General features: G+C 42.5%; 1 protein-coding gene across 1 annotated transcript; it reads left to right on the top strand.

Annotated features, from left to right (window-relative positions):
• Window positions 1-2,546: 2,546 nt before the first annotated feature.
• LOC120937838 (histone H3.3A) lies at window positions 2,547-16,523 on the top strand. The gene is made up of 4 exons (XM_040351347.1): window positions 2,547-2,654; window positions 4,261-4,415; window positions 8,450-8,603; window positions 14,806-16,523. Exons 2-4 carry the CDS (start codon window positions 4,288-4,290, stop codon window positions 14,932-14,934), a joined length of 411 nt encoding a protein of 136 aa, XP_040207281.1. The 5' UTR covers window positions 2,547-2,654; window positions 4,261-4,287; the 3' UTR covers window positions 14,935-16,523.
• The last annotated feature ends 1,175 nt before the right edge of the window (window positions 16,524-17,698 follow it).

Genomic DNA, 17,698 nt, shown 5'->3' with positions numbered 1-17,698 from the left:
TCTGTCATAGAGGAGTAGTAGTAGTATTAGTAGTAGAGCATGTCTTTGTGTTTGTATACACAGAGATCCCGGGGTCTGTCATAGAGGAGTAGTAGTAGTATTAGTAGTGTAGTAGTAGAGCATGTCTTTGTGTTTGTATACACAGAGATCCCGGGGTCTGTCATAGAGGAGTAGTAGTAGTATTAATAGTGTAGTAGTAGAGCATGTCTTTGTGTTTGTATACACAGAGATCCCGGGGTCTGTCATAGAGGAGTAGTATTAGTAGTGTAGTAGTAGTAGAGCATGTCTTTGTGTTTGTATACAGTGAGATCCCGGGGTCTGTCATAGAGGAGTAGTAGTAGTATTAGTAGTGTAGTAGTAGAGCATGTCTTTGTGTTTGTATACACAGAGATCCCGGGGTCTGTCATAGAGGAGTAGTAGTAGTATTAGTAGTGTAGTAGTAGTAGAGCATGTCTTTGTATACACAGAGATCCCGGGGTCTGTCATAGAGGAGTAGTAGTAGTATTAGTAGTAGAGCATGTCTTTGTGTTTGTATACACAGAGATCCCGGGGTCTGTCATAGAGGAGTAGTAGTAGTATTAGTAGTGTAGTAGTAGAGCATGTCTTTGTGTTTGTATACACAGAGATCCCGGGGTCTGTCATAGAGGAGTAGTAGTAGTATTAGTAGTGTAGTAGTAGAGCATGTCTTTGTGTTTGTATACACAGAGATCCCGGGGTCTGTCATAGAGGAGTAGTAGTAGTATTAGTAGTAGTAGTAGTAGAGTGTGTCTTTGTGTTTGTATACACAGAGATCCCGGGGTCTGTCATAGAGGAGTAGTAGTAGTAGTAGTAGTGTAGTAGTAGAGCATGTCTTTGTGTTTGTATACAGTGAGATCCCGGGGTCTGTCATAGAGGAGTAGTAGTAGTATTAGTAGTGTAGTAGTAGAGCATGTCTTTGTGTTTGTATACACAGAGATCCCGGGGTCTGTCATAGAGGAGTAGTAGTAGTATTAGTAGTGTAGTAGTAGAGCATGTCTTTGTGTTTGTATACACAGAGATCCCGGGGTCTGTCATAGAGGAGTAGTAGTAGTATTAGTAGTGTAGTAGTAGAGCATGTCTTTGTGTTTGTATACACAGAGATCCCGGGGTCTGTCATAGAGGAGTAGTAGTAGTATTAGTAGTGTAGTAGTAGAGCATGTCTTTGTGTTTGTATACAGAGAGATCCCGGGGTCTGTCATAGAGGAGTAGTATTAGTATTAGTAGTAGAGCATGTCTTTGTGTTTGTATACACAGAGATCCCGGGGTCTGTCATAGAGGAGTAGTAGTAGTATTAGTAGTGTAGTAGTAGTAGAGCATGTCTTTGTGTTTGTATACAGTGAGATCCCGGGGTCTGTCATAGAGGAGTAGTAGTAGTATTAGTAGTGTAGTAGTAGAGCATGTCTTTGTGTTTGTATACACAGAGATCCCGGGGTCTGTCATACAGGAGTAGTAGTAGTATTAGTAGTGTAGTAGTAGTAGAGCATGTCTTTGTATACACAGAGATCCCGGGGTCTGTCATAGAGGAGTAGTAGTAGTATTAGTAGTAGAGCATGTCTTTGTGTTTGTATACACAGAGATCCCGGGGTCTGTCATAGAGGAGTAGTAGTAGTATTAGTAGTAGTAGTAGTAGTAGAGTGTGTCTTTGTGTTTGTATACACAGAGATCCCGGGGTCTGTCATAGAGGAGTAGTAGTAGTAGTAGTAGTGTAGTAGTAGAGCATGTCTTTGTGTTTGTATACAGTGAGATCCCGGGGTCTGTCATACAGGAGTAGTAGTATTAGTAGTGTAGTAGTAGAGCATGTCTTTGTGTTTGTATACAGTGAGATCCCGGGGTCTGTCATAGAGGAGTAGTAGTAGTATTAGTAGTGTAGTAGTAGAGCATGTCTTTGTGTTTGTATACACAGAGATCCCGGGGTCTGTCGTAGAGGAGTAGTAGTAGTATTAGTAGTGTAGTAGTAGAGCATGTCTTTGTGTTTGTATACAGTGAGATCCCGGGGTCTGTCATACAGGAGTAGTAGTATTAGTAGTGTAGTAGTAGAGCATGTCTTTGTGTTTGTATACAGTGAGATCCCGGGGTCTGTCATAGAGGAGTAGTAGTAGTATTAGTAGTGTAGTAGTAGAGCATGTCTTTGTGTTTGTATACACAGAGATCCCGGGGTCTGTCATAGAGGAGTAGTAGTAGTATTAGTAGTGTAGTAGTAGAGCATGTCTTTGTGTTTGTATACACAGAGATCCTGGGGTCTGTCATAGAGGAGTAGTAGTAGTAGTATTAGTAGTAGTGTAGTAGTAGTAGAGCATGTCTTTGTGTTTGTATACACAGAGATCCCGGGGTCTGTCATAGAGGAGTAGTAGTAGTATTAGTAGTGTAGTAGTAGAGCATGTCTTTGTGTTTGTATACACAGAGATCCCGGGGTCTGTCATAGAGGAGTAGTAGTAGTATTAGTAGTGTAGTAGTAGAGCATGTCTTTGTGTTTGTATACACAGAGATCCCCATCCATAGGCCGGCCCTCCATTGTCTCTGATTGGTCGGCGGGCGGTGAGTGAGCGGCTCTATGGGACACAGCAGCTTTCAGCCATTTTTCAATTGTGTGTTGCCTCCCTCAGCAGCCGCCTTTGCTCTCTCCAGTTGCGGGGAAGGTAAGTTTTCCTCGTCCCTCTCCGGGACCCCCCCCGAGCCCCCGGAATTGCGCCCTCTCCGGTCCCGGGAAGTCCCCCCTCCCCCGGCCGGCCTGTCTCCGGTCCCCCCGCCCCCCGGTAGAAAGTTTTTTCTCGGTGTATACCGGCGGGGATAAGCGGCCCCTTCCTCTCCTCTCACACCCGGGCCCTTCATTCGATGAATTCTCGGTCTCTCCCGGCCCGGGGCCCCCCTCACCCGCACCATGCCGCCCCTCACACTCCCGCCTAACAGGTGAGAGCGGCTCCGGGGGGCGCAGAGCCCGGGAAAGTGCGGATAATCGGGTGCAAAGCTCCCCCCGGTCCCCCCCGGTAATGTGCCGAGGTCTCTCCATATTTCCTGTCTGGCTGGGAGGACACAGGAGGGGGAGGGGGGACATTGTGTGTGTGTGTATGAGGGGGGGAGTGGGGTGATCGCTGTGGCCCCCCATATTTTACCCCTCTGTCCCCCCATATTTTACCCCTCTGTCCCCCCCTCGGTGGTGATGATTTGGGGGGGGGGGGTCTCCTCTTACATGTGTGGGGGAAGGAGGGGGGGGCTTGTGTGCTGCATTGTGGATACATTGTAACAACATTCACTAATCTACTACTCTTCACACATGGGAACCCTCCTCCTCTGCCTGAACCCCTCATTATACACAGGGGGGTCCCCAACTTTATCCTGTCCCCCATAACTCGGAGGGGGGGGGGGCTGTGTGCTGCATTGTGTGCAGAGGATACAATGTAACAACATTCACTATTCTACTAATCTTCTTCACACATTGGAACCCCCCTCCTCTGCCTGAACCCCTCATTAAACACAGGGGGGGTCCCCAACTTTATCCTGCCCCCCTATAATTCTGGGGGGGCTGTGTGCTGCATTGTGTGCAGAGGATACAATGTAACATTCACTAATCTACTCTTCTACACACATGGGAACCCCCCCTCCTCTGCCTGAACCCCTCATTATACACAGGGGGGTCCCCAACTTTATCCTGCCCCCCCTATAACTCTGGGGGGGTTATAACCACCTGGGTGATTAGATAGCAGCTGTGACATGCCTAGTGCTGGGGGGGAGGGGTGGACTGTGCCAGGTGTTGGTTAGAGTTTTCCCAGTGTGCCCATCTATAGGGCTGCAGAAGATGGGACCCCCAGGGGCCCCCCCAGTTTTGTCCCAGCAAGGAGGACTGTCCAGGATAATTCTCTCTCTGGGTATGGAGTTTGCTTTTTATTGGATTCTTTTTTTTTCTTCTATGACAGCATTGCTATCAGATCCTGCAAAAAGCAGAGAGATCCCCCCCCCCCCATAGACAAGGCTGGATTTGGGGGGGGGGTGAGTAGAGAGTGTGCCCCCCAGGATCCTCCATGTATATGAGGAAGTGAGGGGGGGGGGGGGCACAACACACACATAGCGCCACAGTTTGAATATCGGTCATGTTGGGTGAATGGGAGACGTGGAGGAGACACCGAGAGCAATGCTGGGGGAGGGAGAAGAACAATCATCGCACTTTATTTCATTTTTATTTACAAGATAAATTTTTTTTTCTTGCTGTCCTTCCCCTCCCCCCCCTCTTCCTCCTTCCCCGATCAGGTTTAGGACCGATCCGTTGTCGGCAAGATGGCCCGTACCAAACAGACAGCCCGTAAATCCACCGGCGGGAAGGCTCCCAGGAAGCAGCTGGCCACCAAGGCGGCGAGGAAGAGCGCGCCCTCTACCGGAGGGGTGAAGAAGCCTCATCGTTACAGGTAATGCGATCTAGCAGCGCGGGTGCCGTACCGCGAGAGGCGCCTCTGCGCCTGCGCGGCACCGTTTAGCCGCTTATTTTCTTGTTTTGGTGATGAATCCCATGTGGGGGGATCGATATTTTTTAGCGGGCAGACATTGTGTGCGTCATACAGCAGCGAGGGGCGGGGCTTCCCATCGTAGCATGATTGTTTTGTTTTTTTAAAGTGCACAAGTATTTTGTCTTTTCATGATTGTTTTAAGGTGAGTTTTTATTGTAATGAGCTGCTGACAGTATAGATTGCATTGTGCAATTATTAATTAGATTACCAATTAAAGGAGAATTATCAGCCCTCTATGCAAAAAATAAAGCCAATATATTTAAAGTAGGACATGCAGATTTGCATACTAGGTGGTTTCCATTTTTGTTTCTGTGGTGTTATTTTTGATAACAATTTTTTTATATATTATAATTTTTTTAATTTGGTTTTTTTTTTTTTTTTGCTTGAATGACTTGCCAGCTATGCTTGTATTTAAATACGTTCATTACCTTATTTTTTACATTTGCTCTTTGGCTTGTTGAAGTGAGGTTTAGGGCTCATTACAACATTTTTTTTTTTTTGGTCTTTTGGTCAGCCAAAATTGGTACAGTTCCCATTTGATTGGTAGTGTGCTGTGCGCTGCTCTGGAGCTGGCCATAGAGGGCAGCAGAGGGCTGCAAACCGGCGTACACATAGCTGTTGGTTTAACGCTTACAGTGCTGGATGTTATTAGTCGTAGCAGAGTGTCAGTGCTTGAGGTTTCTCATACCCAGGTTTTTTATCTCCTTGTTAACCACTTCAGCCCCGAGCCTCATTTATGAGATTTGGTGTTTACAAGTTAAACATTTTTTATTCATTGTTTTTTTTTGTTTTTTGCTAGAAAATTACTTAGAAAAAAAATATATATGGGTTCTAACACCCTAAAGAATAAAATGGCGGTCGTTGCAATACTATCTGTCACACCATATTTGCGCAGGGGTCTTACAAGCGCACTTTTTTTGTTTGGGGGAATAAAATAATTGCATTAAATAAGACAGCAGTAAAGTTGGCTGTGTGTATGTGTGTGTGTATATATATATATATATATATATAATGTGTGTGTGTGTATATATTATAGCACGGTAAATTGATACTCCATGTGTCACACTTCAAAGTTGCACGGCACAAACTTTTGCGCATTCCTGGCTTTGTGAGTGGCCCAGCGGAGGGGGCGGGCTGAACTTCCGGATTACTTTACCACAGCAAAGTCACCATGAAGTGGGGCACAGGTACCCACTTCAAAGCCCCCCTACTAAATGTGGGAGGGGGGGACAAATATGCAGAGCTTTCCCTTTTGGGTGGAGCTCCGCTTTAAGTTTAACTTGCACCTGTGTGCTGTCTGCAATGTCTTTTTCAGTTTTTTAGCCATACTTTCGAAATATTTTTTAGGCTGGTGGTGAACATACCGTTAACCCCTAGGTGCCAACAGTACACAGATTTGCAGCCTCTTGGTGAGTCTTGGCACCAAGCGGCGGCATATTTGCGTACCAATGTCAGTGGGACCCGCTGATCAGCTCCTGCTTTGTAGAATCGCAGCAGGAGCGAGCCTCCGGCAGAGCACACTTAAGCCGATACCTGGAAGTGCAGGATCACGTGTGTGTGTGTGTGTGAGATAGATATATATATATATATATATATATATATATATATATATATATATATATATATATATATATATATATATATATATATATATATATATATATATATATATATATATATATTGTGTGATAATGTGCTATAGGGCGGCTGGCAAGTGGTTAAAAAGTAGTGCATGCATTACTTTTGGTGTGGTTTCATTTTAGCCCATTCAAAATGAGCCGATTTCAAGCCCATTCAAAATGAATGGGCTTGAAATCGTACTGTACAGAGCTGCATGTGAATCACACAGGGGCGCACGGCGGCACAACTGCTGGCACACGCTGGGTCCTCAAAGAGAATAAAGCAAGGTTTGGCTCTCCTTGCCTAAAGATTTTCCAGCAAATTTAAAACTTTGTGGAAAAATAGATGATTTTGAAAGCAATCTTTATTGCCCTTGTATCTATAGCCAGATTTTTATTTTTTTTATTTTGGATAGGTTTAAAAGCCCTATCCAATTCTTAAAAAAAAATCTCTAAATGCCCCTTTGTTAGCTTATGTGTCCATGCACATGTAGACATTTAGAGGCAGGGGGGAAAAAACACAGCCAATGTCCAGGAGCAGCATTTTGACCGAAAAACCACGTTTAACCGCGTCTTAACGCTAGTTGCGTTTAGAGTTTGAGTGTTGATTCCAAGTGCTTGAAGCCCTTAAACGTGTTACACACTTTTTTACTAGTGTCAGGTGCTTTTTCTGACAAAACGCCGCTGCCAGGGGCAAAGGCGTTTATGAGAAGTGGCAAAATGTCCTGTGTGCATGAGGCCTAATTGTTAATGACATCCCAACACATCTGCAAACGTGCACGTCAGGCTACCTGGTGCCGCAGTGTTTGAAAGAGTCTGAATTTTTACCATGTTTTTCATACATAGAGAAGCCCATTGAAATGAATAGGCTGCCTACATGCAGGAACATGATAAAATGACGTGGAAACCTGCCCACGCTTAAATGCAACCTGTAGATGTGAACCAAGACCTAGGACTCATTCTTATGTGCATCTGTTATTGCTGCCCCCTCTGTAAAGCAATCTGTGGTCACTTTTCAGGGAGAATTTGACAGGTGGTGGGAAGGCGATATTTTGGTGCCCGTTTTAAAGAGGAGTCCTTCTCCCTCCTCCGGTGTCACATTTGGTGCCTTTTAGAGGGAAGGAAGGGGCAGAAACCTGTGTATCCGCCTTCCAGGCATAGATCACACCTACGCCACTTCTGGGAGACACACAGGTCCCAGCAGACAGCAGGGACCAGTGGGATCACGCAGCGCGACATGCGCAGTAGGGAACCAGGAAGTGACTTCCTGACTCCCTTACCGAAGATGCAGGAAGCAGCCGGGGGACAAATCGGCTTTGGGACCCGACATCGCAGGCGCCCAGGACAGGTAAGTGTAGATTGTGTTCGGTGGCGGTACCCACCAAGTGTTTATACCATAATGCGACGCATACTCATTAGAAGAAGTTTGCTCAGCACTTTTTTTTTGTTGCACAGAGCAGCCCCGATCCTCCTCTTCTGTTGTCCTCCGCCGGTGCTCCTGGCTCCTTCCACTTGCCAAGTACCCCTATAGCAAGCCGTTTGCTATGGGGGTACATGAGTAGGCTTAATCCCAAGCCATGCTCTGTTGGCCTCACCCCCTGCTCTCTCTTCACAGGCTGTTTTCATGCACAGCACTGGATCGAGATTAGGTAAGTATTTAGGCGGGCTGGAGGGGAACTGGACAAAGTAGTGTTCTTTTCGCCCCTTCCCCCTTTTTTTTTTTTATTTATTTTTATTTTTTTTTTCCATTTTTCCGTTTTTCTGCATAGGATGCATTAAGGTAAACTGTTGAATATATAGATTCAGACAGAAATCCAGTGAATTGAAAACTTCCTGTGCTGCACCTTTATCAGTTAGCATTTTTTCCAGTTCCTCCTGTGGACTACAGAACTTGTTACTGAGTTGGGGGGAGTCTGTAGTCTCGACACACTTCCTGTCCTAGGGTGACAGCACTGCTCCTTCATGTACAGTCTGAGTGTTGTTACCCTAGGATGGGGAAATGTGTTACTGCTAGAAACACAAACCTAATGCAGCCACCTTCTTATTATTAAATGTTTTTTTCTTGGGTGTTGCTTGTGCACATCTAATTTATGTATACGTTTTAAAAGAAAACTTTGGAGAAAAGAGTCCTGGTGTTGATTTGTCTACAGAAACCAGCCTCGTTATCTATCTATATCATACCTAGAGTGCTGTATATGAATGAGTATAGGTCAGTCTGGTTATGCTCAACAAAGGCACATTGTATTCTTATAAAATAAAGAAAAAATTATAAATGATATTGTTTGTTTATAACAAGTCTTGACTATGTCTTTCCAGGCCGGGTACCGTGGCTCTCCGTGAAATCAGGCGTTACCAGAAGTCCACTGAGTTGCTGATTCGCAAACTTCCTTTCCAGCGCTTGGTTCGTGAAATCGCTCAGGACTTCAAAACAGATTTGCGCTTCCAGAGCGCTGCTATTGGTGCTTTGCAGGTAACCTTTTTTGTTTCTTTTTGACTAAACAAAATTATTTTTGAAAGACATACAGCGGGGATATGCTATTAGCAGACCTCCAGCTGTTGCAGAACTACAATTCCCATGAGGCATAGCAAGACTGACAGCCACAAGCATGACACCCAGAGTGAGAGGCATGATGGGACTTGTAGTTTTGCAACAGCTGAAGGTCCGCTTATTGCATATATCTGACATACAATATGTCGTTTTGAGATTTTAATGCTGACCAACTTACTTAAAACTTTGAGTCCGTGGTCAGGAGGAAATTGCTAAGGATATAAGATTTCAAGTCAAAAATGTATATACGATAGATCCTGTAATAAACATTTCACCATGTTTTAAAACGCTACAAATATGGGGAAAAATACCTGTTCTATCCATTGCATTCACACCCAAGCGTAGCAGAAACACGCGTTTCCACTAACATCATCGCACATAAGGCAGCCAATTCACTCGAATAGGCTGCTCTATGCGTGACAAAAGCCCCAAAGTATCAAGAACCTTTGCGGTTGTGGACTGTCATGTTTCAATGTGTTTTGGCATGTTTGTAGTTTTTTGTCGCACATTTGCATGTGTTGAAAAATGGGCGTTTGCTAACAATTGGGCTGCATTCACATTTGTGCGTTTCTGAATATGTGACAACCCGCACAAAAAAGCCTTTTTTGCCATGTACTTTGTAAATGCAGTGCAGCGTGCATCGCCCATCATGGTGACACAAGCTTGATGCGCATTTGCAGTGCATTTTGCCCAATGCACGGCAAAGTGTGTGTTTTCTGCGCAGGTTGCCATGCATTCGGTAATGGGTAAATGTGAATGCAGCTTTATTGTTAACACCCCAATCGTGGTTAGCAGGCGCATGTTTTGCTGTGCGTCAAAATGCGCCGAAACTCGCGCTGAAAACGTTATTGAGCTACTTTGGGGCATTTGTAACGCATTCACACTTGAATGCAATGGAAACGCACATTACTGATCAAGTGTTTTTTTGCACATTTTTCACATGTAAAACCCACCCACTTGAATGGTCTGCTACCATTCAAGTGAGTGGGTTTTTCATGTGAAAAATGTGCAAAAAAAAACTTGATCGGTAATGTGCGTTTCCGTTGCATTCAAGTGTGAATGAATTTTTCTTGGGAGGAGAGTTTTTAGGCAGAAAGGATGACTTTGGAGGAGAGCTGAGGGTATATAAAAAAAAAAAACACTGGTTTTAATTCTCTCCTGAATGCTTATTATCGAATGCTGACGCCTCATCAGTCACATGCAAGTCGCACTGGAAATCATGAAAATTGTGTCTCATAAGTGATATGGGGGGTAATGCAGCACAAAAACGAATCATGCGTTGCGTTCAATTTACTACATCACAGCAAAAAGTTTTAGGTGTGTTTTTTCAGTGGAGCAGTTTGAAAAGCAGCCTTAAAGTGATTGTAAACCTTTTTGAATTATTAAATAACAAACATGCTTGCCTCCACTGTGCAGTTTGTTTTTCACAGTGTGGCCCCGATCCTTGTCTCCTGGGGCGCTCGCGGCTCCTCTCATCGGTAAACCCCTGGGAGTAGTGCTCTCCCTGGGGGTTACCTTGCCAGCGCACTCCCGAGTCCAGCATTTGTATGCATAGACACAGAATACCAGACTCTGCCCCGGTTTAGACCATGTGACTTAGCTCTACAGCACCTGTTTTTGCAGCCAGTAGGCAAGTTTCTACCTTCCCCCGATCGATTAAAACAAAAGTAAATATAAATTTTAGGTCTGCTTTTCTGAACTGTTGGAGTATCGGCACACATCTGCCTCTGGTCGCATTCTTATAAGTGATCGTTTCGTACACCTATTTTTTGCCTCTGAGGTGCATGAGAGAGAGGGGCACTTGTATGCACATGATCTTGGGAGCGCCATGCCCTTATAAATGTTATAAAAAAATGTTGTGTTTTTTTTTTTTTTTTTACCTCTTGTATGACTGGGTAAACATTTTTTATTTGCAATAGAACCAGTCACTTTGCATGTAGCCGTACTTGCAGGTCTCATTTTGCAAGTTTTTATTTTTGGCTGATCTTCAGCTTTGGATTTTATTAAAAGGACCCGGGGCTCTTTTTCCTGGTTTGTATTCACAAAGCAATCTAAAACCAGTAGCTATGATATATTGTGATCACCCTTACACCCCATAAACATTAAAAAATCAAAACTCCAAGCAATCAGCTAAATCCACAGATTAAACAATCCTAAGGGAGCGGTTTCATTTACCAAAGGATTTGTATTTATGTCCATCCAGTCCTGGGCTTTGCATAAGCATGCCACATAGCACAGTACTTTCTGACCGGGGATATTTCTCTGTTCTAGTTAAGAAATGTATAGGATTATTATTATTCTTGTTTATCATACTTGCCTAGGTGGGTGCAGCATTGGTCGCCTGCTCTAATACTAAGAATTGATCGATTAAAACGCGGCCGATCGCTCTTTTCTCACAACTTCCTGAGCCAGAGAGTTGTAATTCTTCTTTAAGGAATAGTTATAGATCACTTCCACTGTGTGGGTGATCTTTTGCCACAATGTGGCACAGTACACTTGCACCTTTTAAAGTGATTGTAAACCTTGTGTTTTTTTTGTTTGTTTTTTTTTTAATGATAAACATGTTGGATCTACCTGCTCAGTGCGATGGTTTTTGCACAGAGCAGCCCCTATTCTCCTCTTTTGGGTCCCCCACTGGCCGTCTTGGCTCCTTTGGCGAGTGAACCCCCTAGGATGCCTCTTGTGTGGGCTTAATCTCAATTGCCCTTTTCTGCGTCTGAAGAGACAGTGCAGCTCTGCTCCCTCATTACAGAATTTGACAGTGGTAGGAGCCAATGACTCCAATCAGTCTGTCCTGTGAGCTGCTCTTAGGCACAGCTCTGGATTCAGATCAGGCTCAGGTAAGTATAAGGAAGAGGCTGAGGGGATCCTGTGGCACAGGAGGGTTTTTGCCTTAATGCAGAGCATGCATTAAGGTTTAAAAAAATAAATCTTTACAACCATTTTAAAGGACACTTGCCTCCTTGTACCCTCCTAAAAGCCTGGACAGGTCTAGCCTCGTGATGCCCCTCTGTCGCCACATTTTTTTGATTTGCACAAGGCTCCTTTTTAGCTTTTAGATGGGCTTGATGCAAGTCCTGCTTATGCCCGCAGGAGTCGTCTTGTTCCCAGTTCTGTTATGAGATGCACACTGTGCTGTGCATATGATGGACATTCTAATAGTAAGAATTGCTGGGATCAGGGGTTGGGGGCTTATTTTTTTTTGCCCCAAAAGAAAACTGTTACCTTTCTTAAAGGACAAAAAAAATCTAACATGGCTTTTTTGTGGGACTTTATTTCTAACATGTCAGGCTAATGTTGTTGTTGTTGTTCTCCCAAAGCTGCCGAATCTTTAAATTTAAAACAAATCGGAATTTGATAGGATGGAGTCACTATTGGGCTGATAATTTTCCAACTGGCCCATCTACTTTGGTGGATCCAGGTGGTACCAACAGGACATTGAAGTGGTTACCTTAAAGCGTTTGTTAACCCAAAAAAATTAAAATAAAGATCCTGTTCTCTTAAAGCATGTTATACAGCAGATTGCTTTTGCTGTCATTTTCACCCCATATCGCCTGAAATACCTGGCTGATCCTGCCTGGTTATACCCTTCCCAAACTAACGACTATAATCATGTCTGCTGAGCCCTGACACCATGGTCCATTTTGCGTCATTCCATCAGCCACAGCCTGCTTACTGTCTCTCGTGTCCTTATCTCTGCTCGTACCAGTGCTCGCCTCACCCTTGCTGCTCTTATATTGGCTATTAAATGCTCCCATCCTCTCTGCACCATTATAATTGTCCCCGTGTTCTGTTAAAAAAATAAAAACTTCCCGATTTGTACCTATAAGAGCGCGGGCACAATTATGGTGCAGAGAGGCGGGGAGCATTTAATAAGTGGATTAACCACTTTATTAACGCCTCCTCCCTTTTTTAGGTTTTATTTCTGCTCTGTGTCCCATTTATGTATATTTCCTTTCATTTCCGGTCTCACTCAGCCGGAAGTGAGGGATGATTACCAGAAAGTGGGGGGGGGGGGGGGTAGCTCCTTTTAGACAATTGTCATGGGAAAAACTGCACATCAGAAGCTTTTTTCCTCTATTCCTGTTCCAGTGACAACTGCAACATTTTGGATTTTCCATCACTTTTTTTTTTCTTTTTATTTCCCATTTTATAATGGTCACCATGAAACATGAGGGTGATTCCTGAGACAGACATAATGGGACACAGAGCAGAAATAAAACCTAAAAAGGGGGCGTGTTAATACTTAAGGTAGCCATAGAGCGCTTCAATGTCCTATTGGTACCACCCGGCTCCACAAAAGTAGATGGGCCAGTTGGAAAATGATCGACCTAATAGTGACTGCATCCTATCAAATTCCAATTTGTTTTAATGTAAAGATTTGGCAGCTTTGGAGAGCAATGTTATCCTGACATTACCCTTTCGAGGAACTAAGGGTATAGCAATAGAAACCTGGTGCATTCTTTTTTTTTTTTCTTCCCCAAAAGGTTTTTATTGAAAGATCAACATATGATAACAAGTATAATGTATCAATTAAAGGTATTTTAGAAGTTGCGTGTAAAACGGGTTACGGCATTGTATTAATATAACATACAGATGGTAAAATTAAGGTTAGATAAGTTCCCCATTTATCAAAAATTATACAGAGTTTTCAGACTTTCGATATTGGCTTACATCAATATTTAGAGGATCACTATCGGCCAATGAAAAATTGGGTCTATTTGAGTTCTCATGTGTGTTAAAAATAAGTATATGTATATGAGTGTGATATTTGAAATATATTTCATATCACATGTAAGGTACTTTTTTTTTTTTTTTATTATTATTTATATGAAATGAGAGAGAAATAAAAAAGAAGGGTAAGGAAAGGTGGAGGGAACCTGGTTCATTCTAAACCTTCTCCACTCTGTCCTAAAACTCAAGGAGCTTCTTCATTCTCAGTCAGCACACTTCCTCTGTCATTATTTGTGAGGTGTGACGCTCATCGGTTGCATACATCAGCTGTCTGTCTCAGCCAAAGTTATTCACTGGAATAATTGCTTTTTTTTAATGAAGCCTGAACAGATGAGCATAATAACAAAAATAATTGCATGCACACTTGTTTTTCCTCCCCATTGAAGACTGTAAGCCAGTCTGTAGTACATTCTTTACAGGACAGTTAATATCAAATTTTCCTTGCTTTGGCCATGCAGTAATTTAAACATCTAAATCTTTTATGTTTCATGTAGTTAAAAGAATGTTTGCCAATGTATTTTACCTTAAATGTTTATCCAAAAGAAAATGAAAATCTCTGAGCCTGATTTATTTAGAATAAGATCTTGAAATAATTTGGGTGCCAGACAATGGTTGTAAACCTCAGTCATGAAATTCTGAACACATTGCATATATCTGTAGAGTTTACTTCTCGCTCCAAAGTATAATTTCTCTTTTGGTGCTTTGTTCCTCTGTTATCAGCATGTCACTTCTGAGGCGTTAATGACACATGAGATACATTTTGTGATGGGGGAGTAGACTTCAGAACACATCTCTGTATCCTTCCCTGCTGTGTGAAGGGGGGTGTGCTTATTTCCTCCAGTCAGCTCTCACACACTAACTGCAGCTCTCAGCCCCCTCCTCTGATACTTGGGGAAGGATTTTAACATGATTCTGAGAGAGAGAGAGAGAAAATAAACAAGTAAAACGTATATAGGAGGATTTGTTTAATCTCTGTATTACTTGAGGCTGTTCACTTCACTGGGCATATCCGGCAGGATTGTTGATCGATCAACTGGTACATTCAGCCTGCCTGTACACGGTTTAAATCTCGGTGGGTTTCTGCTGAACTGTTGAGATTCTAATAGTCTCTGGCTGGCCTTACTGAATACCTCCTTTTCAAAAATGTAATTCTGCACTCTACAATGTTCTGTCACATAATTTTATCATGTCTTTCCACCACTTCTACCTAAACATTTTCCTACAAATACTACCGGGCTTAAGCCGCCTTTATGAATTGTGGTGCTTGCAGTATCCTATGTCACTTATGCATTAGGCTCAACCATGTTGGCAATTTATGAACGTGTTGTGTAATGGTAATAAATTACTTTACATGTAATCTGAGCTTAACTTCTTGTTTCTGTCTTTGTAGGAGGCTAGTGAAGCCTATCTGGTCGGATTGTTTGAGGACACCAACTTGTGTGCTATCCACGCCAAACGTGTCACAATTATGCCAAAAGACATCCAGCTAGCACGCCGCATACGTGGAGAGCGTGCTTAAAAATAAAAAATTCCTATCTTGAGATAAACATTTGTCATCTTCAAACCCGAAAAAAAATAAATCTCTTCTTCCGTGTAATTGGTAGTTTGAGCGTTTTAGATATATTTTTTTTCTTCATGGGGTTAAAGGTACCTAAATATATGATAGTGAATGGAAAATGTAGGGGGGCAGGTTCTAATGTGCTAAATTTCTTCCATTTTCATATGTGTGTGATTTTTACATGAAAGGGTCAGTCCATCCAAAACTGATATTCCAACTATGGACGGGTGCTGGTGGCTACTGTCACCAACTTAACTACCTGTACACTTTACAGAATACAGTGGTGATGTCCTGCCGCCGTACCCCATAGGCATGTCTCTGCAAAACAAGTCTTAATTCTCCTGCTGCAGTCTAACGTAACCTTAAAGGGAAACTCTAATTGGGAATAACCTCTGGCTGTTTGTATTTGGTGCTTTTCTAATAGCGTATATTTTTTTTTTAAGCTTCTGTCTCTAGTTAAAGGCAGCTGGCATTCGAATTCTGTATTTGAATCATTACACGGCCACTAATGGCTACTAAGTTTTGTGCAGTCAGCATGCTGTCAGATTTCTGCTTTATTTCCTGCTGTTGACTAAAATATTTATAAAAATAAAAAATTCCTTCCCATATGTCGCAATGAAGACAGGGAAAATGGTGATTTACATATTTTACGTTTTATGTTGATTGGCCTCATGGCAGGTGAGCAGAGTAAGAACTTGGAGATTCCGTGTCTAAATTTCCAGAGCTATAAGAAGCTTGTGGGTGACCTGACCCACCACAATCTCTCCCAAAGTGAAATATCCGTTTTGGATTTACTGGCATTATGTATGTAAAGTGTACCTGGTCACATACACTTAAAGGAAGAAGCCACTTTGGAGCCAAAGCCATTATCTAGTCTTTAAATTTGGCTAGGAATCGGCAAAGCTATTTGAGGTTCTTGATGCGTTCAATTCCTTTTTAATTCAGAGGGCGTACTTGTTAAAAGGAATATGTCACATGTCAGCTCATCAGGAGGCTATTTTCTACCTTTTTTGAAGCAGCAATTTCTGTCTCCTGGTAATCCATGTTAGTATTCGAACATTGAACATCAAGTCATCGAGCTTTACATGCCCAACCCATGGAAGTCGGGTAGCGCCACTTCCACGTAAGAGTTTTGACTGAGCCAGATATGCAGGCAAGTAACATTTCCTTCTAGTGTTCCTAAAACGGCAGACCATACAGTGCATGTGACAGGGTACTCTTCAAACACATTCAACTACTACAACAAACTTTGAGTTAAACAGAGAAAAAAAACACCTCAACTTTATAATAAAAAATATAAATAGACCTGTTAAAACTTTTTTTTCTGGACAATGCCAGCATTTGGATTTTTTTTTTTTTTTTAATAAGCAAATTTTCTTATTGATGGCAACTAAATGTTTGTAGCATTTTACCATGTGGTAAATTCCATCCATTCACTCTTATTATTATTTTTTTTTAAACTGAGTTTTCCTGCATTCAGATACATGTTTTTAATGTTGTCTGTCTTCTGTGCTGTTCTGTAAGTTTGCTATTAAAAGACATTAAACCACGTTTGTTTATGGGGCTTTTTCTTTAAATCTGGATTGTACTTAACCATTTTTAGCTTGCTATACAAGGCATCTCTTCAGGTGGCAAATGACGCCCAATAGAAAAGTTTTTTCCCTTGCTAGCCACGCTGCAGCCAGTAGAGTGAATATGGTTCATTAACCACTTAAGACCCGGACCTTTATGCAGGTAAAGGACCTGGCCAGTTTTTGCGATTCGGCACTGACAATTGCGCGGTGTGGCTCCCAAACAAAATTGGCGTCCTTTTTTTTCCCCCCACAAATAGATGTTTCTTTTGGTGGTATTTCATCACCTGCAGTTTTTTTTTTTTTTTTTGCGCTATAAACAAAAATAGAGCAACAATTTTGAAAAAAAATTAATATTTTTTACTTTTTGCTATAATATCACCCAAAAATATATAAAACAAAACATTTTTTTTCTCAGGTTAGGCAGATACGTATTCTACCTATTTTTGGTAAAAAAAAAATCGCAATAAGCGTTTATCGATTGGTTTGCGCAAAATTTATAGCGTTTACAAAATAGGAGATGGTTTTAAAAACGATCAGCTTTTTATTTTTTTTGTTTATTGTTTTCATGACTGCGACATTATGGCGGACACATAGGACAATTTTGACACATTTTTGGGACCAATGTAATTTTTCACAGCAAAAAATGCTATAAAAATGCATTGTTTACTGTGAAAATGACAATTGCAGTTTGGGAGTTAGCCCCTTAGTGGTTGTGTGACCTCATATGTTTTTCTAACTGTAGGGGGGGCGGGGCTGGACGTGTGAGGTCATTGATCGTGTTTCCCTCTATCAGGGAACACACGATCAATGAAGCTGCCACTGTGAAGGACTGATCGCGGGACTCCGGCGGCAATCGGGTCCCGCGGTCACGGAGCTTCGGACCGGGGCACGTGCCCGCGGCACACGGCTGGGCACTTAAAGAGGACGTACAGATGCGTGCTTGTGCCCAGCTGTGCCATTCTGCTGACATTTATCTGCAGGAGGCGGTCCTTAAGTGGTTAAAGCTTATCTCCCTGGAAATGTTAAAGCAAGTGTAATCGGCCACCTTTTTGATGCTGTATATTTAGTCCTACAAAGTTGAGTGGTCTAACTCTAGGGTTATCGGTGGTGACTAAAATGATCTGGGATTAAAAGTGCCATTTTAGTCTTTG

This window comes from Rana temporaria, chromosome 4 (assembly GCF_905171775.1).
Source record: "Rana temporaria chromosome 4, aRanTem1.1, whole genome shotgun sequence".
Lineage (NCBI taxonomy): Eukaryota > Metazoa > Chordata > Amphibia > Anura > Ranidae > Rana > Rana temporaria.
This window is presented reverse-complemented; position numbering and strand designations above follow the sequence as displayed.

Coding starts and splice junctions, on each gene's coding strand:
- LOC120937838 (XM_040351347.1), top strand. CDS start 4,288: ATGGCCCGTACCAAACAGACAGCCCGTAAATCCACCGGCGGGAAGGCT. Junction 4,416..8,449: donor AAGAAGCCTCATCGTTACAG/GTAATGCGATCT, acceptor ATGTCTTTCCAG/GCCGGGTACCGTGGCTCTCC. Junction 8,604..14,805: donor CTGCTATTGGTGCTTTGCAG/GTAACCTTTTTT, acceptor CTGTCTTTGTAG/GAGGCTAGTGAAGCCTATCT.